This window comes from Daphnia pulex, chromosome 1 (genome assembly GCF_021134715.1).
Source record: "Daphnia pulex isolate KAP4 chromosome 1, ASM2113471v1".
In the NCBI taxonomy this organism is placed as follows: domain Eukaryota; kingdom Metazoa; phylum Arthropoda; class Branchiopoda; order Diplostraca; family Daphniidae; genus Daphnia; species Daphnia pulex.
The window spans coordinates 4,910,686-4,922,746 of NC_060017.1; the positions used below are offsets into that span (position 1 = coordinate 4,910,686).

General features: G+C 43.6%; 1 protein-coding gene across 2 annotated transcripts; it reads left to right on the forward strand.

Moving 5' to 3' along the window:
* Nucleotides 1–783: 783 nt before the first annotated feature.
* LOC124198756 lies at nt 784–11,959 on the forward strand. 2 transcript variants are annotated; one of them, XM_046594772.1, is made up of 9 exons: nt 784–2,656; nt 3,306–3,818; nt 3,983–4,375; nt 5,867–6,038; nt 9,623–10,106; nt 10,193–10,406; nt 10,490–10,807; nt 10,884–11,000; nt 11,096–11,959. In XM_046594772.1, exons 1-9 carry the CDS (start codon nt 1,871–1,873, stop codon nt 11,261–11,263), a joined length of 3,165 nt encoding a protein of 1,054 aa, XP_046450728.1. In that variant the 5' UTR covers nt 784–1,870; the 3' UTR covers nt 11,264–11,959. The 2 variants fall into 2 exon arrangements, with proteins under 2 accessions (XP_046450728.1, XP_046450739.1); XM_046594783.1 differs by having other exon boundaries at nt 786–2,656; nt 10,196–10,406.
* Nucleotides 11,960–12,061: the final 102 nt, after the last annotated feature.

Here is a 12,061-nt window from a genome sequence, read left to right on the forward strand (position 1 = left end):
AGGGAGGTCCGTCCCGCGGGAGTGGTCCCGAAAAAGAAAAAAATCCCCAAAAAAAGAAAAGATGAAAATAGGAGGTGAATCGATGCAGAAAGAATGCTGGTGGAAAGTATTTGCACCAGTCTGTGTAGGTGAGTGTTTTAATGATAAGCCAGTTATTTTGCTTTTATTGTTTGTCTTTTTTATTTTATTTATTTTTTCTACCTTGGAAAAGTGGACCGCGCGATGTTGTTGCGCACGTCACCCATTCAGTACCGATGGGGAATTGTATTGGGTTTGACGGGATGTGACGGCATCCATTCTTTTGGGCGATTGTCTATTGAGATATTGTTGGAAGACGACCCGAATTTCGGATTCTTCTTTTTCTATCCTGTAGAGAGGGAAAACTGAAAAATTGTTGTTTTCTTTCGTATGACGTGGGGGGGGGGGAAGAAACCTTCGGAAAACACATTCAACGGAATGTAATGTGATATTAGGGTCTCCAACTCTTGGCATATCCTCGATTTCTTTTCTTTTTCTCACTCTCACACTCCCATTATCATTAGGGTTTTCTTCATTCATCCCACTTCAGCGTTATTTAGTGTACGCGTGTTGTCATCTTTTTTCTATTCTTCTGTTTGACTTTCTGCTGTCTCTTCCTTTCTCTCGTATTTATTTTTTCTCGCTTTCAATTGCCATTTTTCATTTCGAGGTGACACAATGGTGAGCGCCAGTTTCTCCTTTTATTATTCCCTTCGCTGAAAAGAAGTTGTAATAATGGAAAGAAATCGTTCTGCGTCGTTTTCGTGTGGGCACACGCGTTGCCTATCCAATTGGCTGCGCTCCGGAGATTCCGGATGTGCTAAAAAACACACACACGAGCGTTATATGCGGTGACGTGTTTCGCTCAATCGACTGCAATTCATCGAAGAATGTTTCCAGTATCAAACCGAATGAATTCAATCAATACGCTGGGCATATTGTATAGAAGGAAATGGAATTTTAAATGGAAAACTCTCGCGTGTTCCTCGTAGATTATATGTGTACCCCCTTTAAAGAAAATATGGTCAGCCCCCATGTAAAACGGCCTGACATATTTTGTTTTTCCGAATAAAAGAGTAGAGGGTGGTGGAGAGGGTTGGTTAAAAAAAGGAAAGATTCACTCCACCACCTTATTTTTTTGTATTTTTTCTTTGTGCCCAAAGAAGTGGAAGGTGGAGGAGGTTCTCGACTTTGGAATGGTAAGAGGGCGGGGCCTTCTTGTAGCACACTGTGGCATTCGGTCTCGTGTGTGTGTGTTAAGAAAAAAAAATTTTCTTTCTCTCTCTTCGGTCTGTAACTTTGGTTTGCCTTTACCTAACCTATTCCTCCTCCTCTTTTCCCCCCTTCTTCGCTCCCCCACCTTTGGATTCCTCAACCACCTCTGAAGACAACAAGAAAGTGGAAGTTTAAGGCAGGAGGAGTGTACCCCCCCTTTAGGGGAAGAAGAAAACGAGTCAAAAGTAGCCGAGCCGTCCGACTGGGCTAGCAGTTGTATGTTGGTCGCCGTTCATTCAAGACTGTCATCGGTTTGTGTCGTTAAATTCCTCTTTTTAACCCGTTACAGCTGATGCTCGGTCACGATAGACTTCTCGTCGGCCAAAACAGGAGTTGAGAGAGAGATAAAAACCACCGTCCACCAAGAGAACTTGAATCTTCTGTTAGTTTTTCTTTCTTTCCTGGGTTATTGAACTCATCTTACCCCAGTCCGAGCCGTTTATTTAATTTCGCGTGACCTTTTCAAGTGTGTGTTTGTGTATCCCATCTGCTGCTGCTGTTTGTCAAGTGACGATCCAGACATTCCTTCACCAGTCCACTGACTGACTGGTCAAAGTACAGCCGGAACGACGAAAAAATGGCGCCTATTCATCAGCGGATGGACAGGTATCACGACCTGCCGCCTCCGCCGCCGATTCCGCTCAAGTTGAAGCCGAAAACGTTGAAGAAATTGTCGCAACAGGCAGCCAGAGGACAGCCGCTCTACTTGATTGTCGGTCCTCATGCTGCGGCCGCTGCAGCTCCGCGTCCCATGGGCGGATCGATGCATCCGCCGCCATTGCCACCCCATCCGCCTCACGCAGGACATCCTAATCAGCATTCATCGCGTAACTTTGCCGTTGTTCATCCGCGAATCGAACGTCAGCAGAGAATGCCGGGAATGCCCGGACCAGCCAACAGCGTCGGAACGGCCGCGTCCGGCAGTGACTCGATGAAAAGTATGAGTTTTTCTTCCGCCCAAGGCATGATGGACAGCCAGAACCGATTCCGTCCCGACAACTTTAACCTGCGCCTACGCGCCCATCAGCAGCTGTTCCCGTGGAACCCGCACAATCAGAGCAATCAGAGCCACAGCAGCAAAAGTTCGGCCAATTGGGTGAGGCATTTGACCAGCGACGACGACGTCGAAGAAGAAGAAGAAGAGGAGGAAGAAGAAGAGGAAATCAGCGCCGGCAATCGTAATAACAATAAAGTAGACATCTCCTCATTGGATGCTGTGACTCCAAGGGCCAGCAGCGGTGTCCGACCCGAATACCAGCTCGGCCCATCCGACCGCAACGCCCGCCTCGTCGGAGAGATTCAATTGAGCTCACGGGTGGCCTCCATGACCATAGCCGATGTCAGCCCTCGATTTGCCTTCAAGGTGAGCCCCGTCGTTTACTATTCATTTTATTGAATTTCATTTTTCAAAAAAAAAAATTTCGTTTCCTCTCTCTCTGTGTGAGTTCTCCCCTATTGTCACATTTGACAGTTTCGTAAAAGAATAAGGGGAAAAAAGAGACAGTTGTTAGTGGTAGTCAAATTATTCTTATTCCACGATTTCTTATTTAAAAAAGAAATGCAAGGCCCAGATTTCCTTTTGGTTTACGTTGGTTTAAGTAGTACTATTACGGGAGACTATTAGACTTGTGCTGGTCCGTCAAGGTCTAGCGATGGCGACTCTCTTTCCGTCGATTGTCTTCGATAATTATTTTTTTTTTCCTTGCGTGTTTCATGCATAACTGAGCGGAACCAAACTGTGGCACTCTCCAATAGGGCTTGGAGCTTCCTTCAAGCTTTGATTCGATTTGATATAGTCGGATGTCATTGTGGTGGAAGGAAACAACAAAAAAAGAAAAATGATGGGACCGTTTTTTTTATGTATATGGCCCAAATTCGACAAGGAGAGTCCATTTTTGGTGACGATCGTGACGCTTTATAGACTCGCCTTAAAAACAAAAAAAGACCCTTTCCTATTGTTAAAACCAAGTACAGCAGTATGTTCATTTTTTTCTTTTCTTTCGATTTTGTAGAAAATTATGATGCTGTCAGATAACAAGCAATACCGCGAATCTGCCAATTTTATTAACCGGCTAAGTGGTGGCACGTTCGGCGTCATCGTCCACGACTTGCCCGTCGATCAGTTCATCGAGGCCATGCCGCAATCGCTGCCCATCATCGAGTCTCTGTACACTAAAGTGTTTCTGTCGGACGGAATGACTCGCAACTCTATCCAGTTTCTCCGTCCGGAGAACGTCGTCCAGCAGATGGTCAAGTATTTCGCTCACCAGGAAGATCATCCACCTGCGCCCAATGGAGGATCAGCGACCGGTTGGCCGCCAAATGTCTGGCGTTGGGACTACTGCGGTCCGTTCATCTCCAGCTGCAAGAAATTATTGCGCGTCATCGTCCTCACCGAGCCCAAGATCCGCAAAAGTCTGTTCCAGAAGCGCCGGGCTCTGAGCAAAGCCATCGAGGGCTTGGGCCAGCACGGACTGGTTGGCACTTCGGACGAGAATCTCATGAATTTACACGATGCCTTACAGGTACGTACAGTATGCGCGAAATGTACATTTTTTGGAGGGGGCATTCTTTTTATTCCGGAATTTCGACCGGAATTCAGTGCGGAACGCTAGGGTCTTCTTCTCTGTAATTTGATCAAGATTTTAATCATTTTGCTTTGTTGGCTTTGGTTGCGGTCGTGATCTAGGACGAGTTCAATCGTGTGGTGCAATCGTACAAGAGCGCCCTGGACAAGATGGTAGAACTGGAATTGGCGCAGAAGAAAGGCGCAAACCGGACGGTATCAAACGGGCCGGCTCCTATCGCCGCCTCGCATCAGCGCCTTTTGTCGTTGAAGCAATCGGAAATCCAGGAGCGACTCATAAAAAACAAGACGCTGCTGAATGTCGTTGAGCCGACTTTGACCAACCACTCGCTGGACCTCTTCCTGGGCATCCTGCAGCGACGCATCGAACTCGACAAGGAAGCCCTGTTCCAGTTCAGCCAGCTGAAACGTGACCAGCCCACCAAACCGGGCGAAACCACTCCGCACATCGTCATCGCTCCCATCCTGATGAAATACTCGCACGGATGCCAACAGGTCAGCATCCTCAATTCAATTCCATCGACTCTTCTCTAGTACTATACCTAAACTAAGTGAAGGTAAAGGGTCGGAACCGACCATGTTGTTCCCCCAAACTGGGCCGTTCTCTTATATGTAGGGCGATCGGTGAATGAACACCGAAAAATGTAAAACACACCGCCGCCAGTCCGTCACGAAATTCCGGTGTCTGTATTATATCCCCCCATTGCACGGCCTCGTGTGTGTGTGTGTAAATATCGAGTTCGACATCGTGATTCCTCCAGTTCCGATCTAGTAGAAAGGCATCAAAGCCATCAACACCGTCAGGTATACAACAACAACAATGAGCGCGCTGCTGCCGCTCGTTTCCCTTTTTTCTTCTTCTTGCGGCTGCGACGGCGGTGCGAACAATCAAAAACAATTGCAACACGCGAATAGGAGCGACTATGAATGAAATGAATGCGATCCGTCGCTCCCGAGACCCGGGTGATTTGGTGAACAATGGAACATGATGAAGAGAATGATGATGTGAGCCGAGGGAAGGTTCTTCTTCTTTTTCCGTTCATGTTTTGAACCCCAGCAAGTGTGACGTGACGACGACGAAGAAGGTGGTTTGGTGTGATGGAAGGTTTTGAAGAAAAGGCTTGGGAAGAGACAACAAAACATTGAAAGTCTATCAAAGAAACAACGTGTCTCTCTCCCTTTGGGTTTTCTCTTTCCAATTATTTTGATCGATCGGAGTCCGGGCGTCACGCGTTCCTTCCCGATGACTTTTTTTTTTTTTTTTGCTTCGTGATCTCCTGCAGCATTCTTTTCGGGCTTTATTTGAATGTCCTTTACGTAAAACACAGAAACAACAAGAAAAAAATCGTCGTCGCAGCAGTTTCGTGACGGATGTTTTTATTTTCTTCTTTTTCACATCAAACGAACCACAAAGAAACGAAAAATATCAGAACAAAAAGAATTAAAAAAAAACTTTCGTTTGTTACATCGTCGTCGTCGTCGCAGTCCAGGTGATTATTGGTTAGAAGATGGGGGAGCCAAATTACATGCAATTACGGCTAATTGCTCCCAACCGCGGTTCGTTTTAAACCTCCCAAAAAATTCTTCTTGTCTCGTTTTTTTTCTTCTTCTTCCCTCCCGTGTCTGCGTTTTTTCGGTGGCTCTTCTTTTCCCCTTTTTGAGTTGTTGCTGTTGTTGTCTTCTTCTTTCTGTAATTTTCCTTGGGTGATCGCGTGAGCCAACGCAGTGTGAAAATGGCAGAATGCGCATCGCGTGAGACGGTCGCCTTCCGAAACGCGCTGATGAAATTAAAAGCAAAACAAAACAAAAATATTATTTATAAGCGAGTGAAATGAATAAGAAGATTTCCAGCCGCCCGCAATTGTTTCAATCGACCCAACAAAACAAACAAAACTCTTGACTTTTGATTGATTTGATAGTGATGAAACATTTTGAATTGGATTTTAATTGATTTCTTTTTGTTTTGAAATGATGACGGAAATTTAGGTTTTGGATCTGATGAGAGAAGTGAGTTCGGATCAGGGCCACCAAGATGAAGATTTGGAAGATTCCAGCGACGTTTCGGGCTATCATTCGGACTCTGATTCGGCGGTGATGATGTCGGGCAATTCACCTTTCGTATCCAACAGCGCCCGCTACAATTTCCTTTCGCGATCAGGTAAGAAAAACATGTACAATTGTCTTCTTCTTCGTCTATTTTTAAAAATAAGCTAGGAAGAACCTGATTACCTTTTTTTTTCTTTTTGGTTTTACTTTGCGTGTGTGTGTTCGCCCTGATTCCTTATTAGCTTTTGTTTTCTTCCTCGGCTATAGCTGTTTTTAATTCCCCCTTTCTCTCGCTTTCCCAGCTCAGATAGTTACATGTTTTAGTGTTTAAGCTTTCGTAGATGTTTTTTCGCCGTCGCTCTTGTTCTTTCTCCTCTTTTGGGAAAATAATGAGTTTGACCTTATTTTTATTTCATTTTTATTCCGTTCGACGGCCAAATACGGAAGACTTTTTTAGCCGCGTGCATTTTTCTTTTTCCAGCAGTTTTAATGATATGCTAGTCGCTCGAAAACTCAAATAAAAACTTGGCAAGGCGAGGCTCCTTCGGGGATGATGATGAAGAAGAAGCGCGATCGCTCGCAATGATAAGAGAGTATATACCATTGTTTCTATCGTGATCCGATCACCGTTATGAACTTAACGGTGTGTCGTCTTTAGACGGAATCGAGCCATCAGGAATCATTAATTCGGCTCACATCGTCACACAAGACACACAACACGAGATGATATGCATGAGGAAGGGGAAAAGAGAACCGGTTGATCGGGTTTGTTGTTTTGCGGTTCATAGGTCAGAATTATATAGGTCTGACAGGTTGCAACAGATTGAAAAAAAAAGATACCGGGAAGAAAACAAGTCGGTAAAATTTATGTTTTTTTCGAAACGAGGAAACAAACCGAAGAAGGACGAGTTCTGTGTTACTTTTGTCAAATTCGAGAAAATACGAGTTTTGCGTTGTTTTGGGGAAAATCCACCACGCCTTGTTTGGAAAATGAATTTGGAATCGAACAAATTTAGTCTGAAAAATCAGTCACGCGTTCACGTGAACAACATTCCCTTCGCGCCGCAGCAACTTCCTGACCTCAATGTATTCGATACACTGAGGGGGGAACAAAAAGAAATTTTCTTTTTAAAAAAATAAATTTGATAAATAAAAATGGGGAGTAAGCTTCGACTGGGAACTCACACCAAAAAACGACGCCCCTCTTCAATTCGTTGAATAACTTAGGAAAAGATCAAGGATTTGTTTCTTCTCTTTTTACTAAAAGAAAAAGAAGAAGAAGAAGAGAAATAAGATCAGAAATCCCTCCTCTTCCTCATATCCATATTCCGATTTTTTCTCATTAACATGATCGAGTATGGAAATTGCGTAACAAAGTATACGCAGGTTGGAAGCGGGGAAAAATTGCCGGTTCCACGCGAAAAAAAAAAGTTTTCTCGGCCGCAGAAAAACCAGTGGGAGTTTTCTGTTGCCTAGTTTGTGCCGCAAGGTTATGGGACGACTCTATTCCAATTACACACTGTTGAAACAAAAAGCGGTTACAACATTAACGTGCCAGTCATGCTCTCGCGTGTATTTACGTTTACGCCGGTGTAGTACTACCAGCAGCAACTACGGGCTCTACATATAGTAGCCCATATAGTAAAGCAGTGGGGATATAACAATAACACTTTTGACACAAGTGCGTACACACAGCCAGGGGTGTACGAGAGTTGCACCTCTGGTTCAACTGCCTAAAGGCTATAGTACATGAAACCTTCCAAGAGACTCATTATCATTTTTCGCCGAAACATTTGTGCTCTCCGTGTGTGTGCGACTTTTTGAAATATTTCGACCTAAATCTTTTTGTTCCGGAAACGAGCAGAAAAGAAAGGAAGGTGATGCGAGAGAAAGATTTTTACCTTTTTCTTTTTACCTTTCTTTCTGTATATGTGTTTGTATTATTATTTAGGCTACTATCGAACAAGGAGATAAGAAAAGAAAATCAGCCAGGATTGGGTCAGGTGCTGTTCTTGTTTCCCTTTTTTGGTGAAAGAAAATAGGGGAGAAATGACACAGCGACAAACAAATAATAACAAAAAAAAAAAAATGTGGCCAGAGTTAATTTGGGTCGTGTTTTTTTCTTCCAAAATATTTTTTAAGTGAATGTTTTTCTTTTCAGAAATAAAAAATAAAACGAGACCAAAAACAACAGAACAAAATCGGGGGACCATTTTGCGGTCTTCCGCAGACACAGGAAGAAGGTGTACATTGTACACAACGAAAGAAATGTTATTGAAGAATTTATCGCCGATTCGTCGCAATAATTTTACCCCCGCGTCGCTATTCAAAGGCTATTTACTCGCTGGCGCGCTTCCTTTCGTATTTAATAACGGGATCCGGGTTTAATCGACTATCGAAATTGCTTCAACAGCCGTTTTTGAAAAAAAAATTATTTTTGGACATTTTGCGCGAACGGCAGTTGCGTGTAATGCGCTGGAAAGAAGAAATGGCGCACGCGAAATTTGGATACGGGAAGTTGAATGAAGTAATTGAGACGGCTCAGTCAAGCTGAATTGAATCGACATTCATGCGGGAGGAATGTTCTCGTGCATTCGTCAGCGGCGTCGAGATTCTGAGATAGCCAAGTTTTTTTTTATCTAATGTAATAAAAACGAGCAGAGATAAACAGCCATGATAGCGCACTGCTTATGGCCAAATGCGTATGCACGCGTTATGAATTTCAGCCGGTTTTTAATTCGAGATTTTTTATCATTATTATTCATTTCTACAAGTTTTGACATCCCATTACCTGATTTCCTGTTTCTGTTTTTACGGTTCGATTGCGATCAAGCCGACTTGGAAATGACTTTATTCACGAGTACATAGTCCGACGAAAATTAAAAATTCCGACAGTGAATTTTTTTTTTAAACATGACGGGAACGCATGACCTACTGTATAATATAAACTCGTCGACTTCTGCTGTGTATAGAGCTATGTTATGTATGTAGCTGCTGACTGACCTAGTGACGAGGCTATTTGCCTTCGACCGAGCGACCCTCCCGGCCATCACCCTTTCTTTTTCTTCATTCTTCTATTGGTGAAATCTCAGGTGAAAAACCGTCTGCGCTCCATTTCTTTGTGTCTATTTAATTGCCAGTAAATTCTAGATTAGTATTCTTCCCATTTCTTTTCGTCTTTTTTAACCGGTGGGGATATTGAAATTCCAACAAAAAAACAACTCACAACAACCAATGAAGCAACTGGAGAGAGAAAAAAAAATACCTGTAAGTATGCGTAATTATCCAGCGTAACATGGTGAACATCCGGATCGAACGTGAACAAAGGGTCGAACCCTTAACGTAACGGCTATACATGCGTAGTACATGAATGTAGTAGTGTTTGAGAGACAGGGGGAAAAAAGGAACGGGTGTGTTGTTCCATTCCATCATTCTCTTTATTTGTCTGTTGTATTATTCGAATTGCTAATGGTTACTTTTGGCTGTAGTTCCTTTTGCGTGCTAATGGCAGACTGTGGAACTTTGGGAAGACTAGAAGTCATCGTCTTGTGTGCCTCTGTTGTTCTGTTAAGGTCCTGAGAAGTAAAAACGAAGCCAAAATTCATCGGATGGCACAAGATGATGATATAAGTGAAGGCGGTTTTTCGTATGAGAAGATAATTGACGTGATGTTTTTCTGTTCCTTTTTTTCTCAAGTTCGGTTGGGGAGCCGTGCGAGCATCCGGGCGTCGTTGCTCGTCAATTCGCTGGGATTGGAAGCGGTCGAGATCAAAGGGCAGAACGGTCAGGGCCAAGGCCAATCCAGAAACGGCCGTCGAATGCTGATGGCTAAAGCTAAAAACTCGTCTTCAATGTCATCGTCGACGGGCTCGAATTCGCCCAGCAGCGAACGGGAGATCGACTACCGTTCGAGTGGAATTTCATCTGGAACCGGATCGCCCGATTCCCGGCAGGCTCTTGCGAAAGATGGAGGTCGTCTGACCACTACCACCACGACGACGACGACTACGACTCCTCCGTGTCAGCGGTGCCAAGTTCAGAATTTGAATAACACGATCGTCGGCACCCATGGCGTCGACCCGGGACTACAGGCCGAATTGGAATCCATCAAAGCCGAGATGAACAAAGCCAATGCAACGATATGCGCCCTTCAGGAACGCGAGAAGAAAATGAAAGCCAGGTAATAATTTTAAAAAACCCCGGTGAAACGTCAAATCAAATTAACGATAATCTAAACCGTATTGTATCTCTTAATGGTCACGGAAGCAGGATGGCAATCCAAGCCCAGAAGATGGTGGAACGAGGTGTGGGGCCCAGCAAATTCGAATCGACTTCGACCGAGCAGCGATCTGAGCTGATTCAAAATTACGGCGGGCTGTACACTCAGTCGCGCGTCGAAACGCTCGATTACCTCGACAAATTGGAAGAGCTTCGCGGCGCCGATGAGCTCAAATCCAAGCTGCTTTTCTCCGTCATTGTGGTAAGATATTCGAATCGATTTCTATTATTTGATCTTATTGTTTGTTCTAACCGAGTTATCACTCTTCTGAACACTTTTTCCAGTTGGCGTTCCGTTCCTTGCAAGCTACATCGACCCAAATGAAGGATCACATCAAGAGAATCTTGCAGATTCCGCCGGGCTCGACGCATCAGCCCATGAATAATAACAGCGCCCTATATCTACCGCCACCTCCTCCACCGCCGCCGTCAATGTTGACTGCGCCATCGCATAATAAACGCCAGATCACGCCGCCCGCTAAGCCGACCAAGCCGGCCAAACCATTGCGCAAAGAGCGCAATCCTGGATTTGAGGTGGAACAAGCCGTGGCTTATTATCTGAGGGAGTCTGTCGCCACGTTTGATCTGACCAAAAACACAGAGGTAGAATTACTAAAAATCTCAACCTGATTTTATTGCGCAAGATGTAATCATCTTTTTATTTGTTTTTGTTTTCCAGGATGTTTGCAATCAAATCTGGGCAACTTTGTACGATTATCCTTGCCTTCGCTCTTGCGACCCGCTGGTCAAATACATCAAGGACTCGGTCCGTCTGGCTTGGTCCCTTGTTAATCAGGTAAGCATTTTCCTCGCATCTAATCAACCGTCAAAGTCGATCGATCTGATTTTAATCATTTGGGTTTTTTTTATTTTTACGCGGAATTTCCATAGTCACCTCCATATGTGCTTGACTACGAGGCCAGAAGTTTCAATGCCGACTATCACATCCGCTTCCATACTTCCGATCCCAACGACAATTCCATCAAGACCTACCTGTGGCCAGCGCTGGTCGAAGGCCACAACGGACCATGCCTCCAGAAGGCCGTAGTTATCACCTAAACGATAACAGCAGATTAGACAAGGTGCTCCAAAACCTGCTGAAACGAAATTTGTAACTTGACAAGTTGGAACTTTTGCCCGCCTTCTACCCGCATCTAAAACTATCTAGTATATAATTACTACGTCTTTCCTTCTATCTATGGATAACCTTGATCTGTCGGATTCTGATACTGTATATCTTTTTGTTTTTCTTAATTATGTATACTTTTTACATTTAAAATATTTTTCTTATTATGCTCGATCCATCATTTTACGTTTTTAAATTTTTACTATTCATCATAATATCATCAGTCAGTCTGGATAGCGGGATTGATTCTGTAACAATTTATCCCATTTTTTCTAAACCAACTATTTTATTACGTGATTGTAATCAAAATTCCACTGTAATCAACGAAATTATTCTTCTTCCTCTACCCGTGAAATGACGATTGATCACGAAATCTGATGGGCAATCCAGATTGGCTTCTTGACGTCAACCAGGAACATTTACCGAAAGACGCCCCTTTTGGGGCTCTTTATTTGTTTTTTAATTATTTTTCTAAGGCAGGTAATTCCCCCGTTTTATACATACAAAAAAAAAAAAAAAAAAAAACATAATTAATTTTATATAACGCATTTGTATCAAACCAAGTTTCTCGTCTTATTATATCTTGGCGCTGTTGAATGTAATACAAAAGCTCCTTATTGTATTCCCCATAACGTCTCTGAAGTTGCGTAATAGTATTTCACGTCAAATGGAAAGTAAATCAACAAGCTGAAAATTATTATTATGAAAATCACTTTTGGGTTTACTGGAGT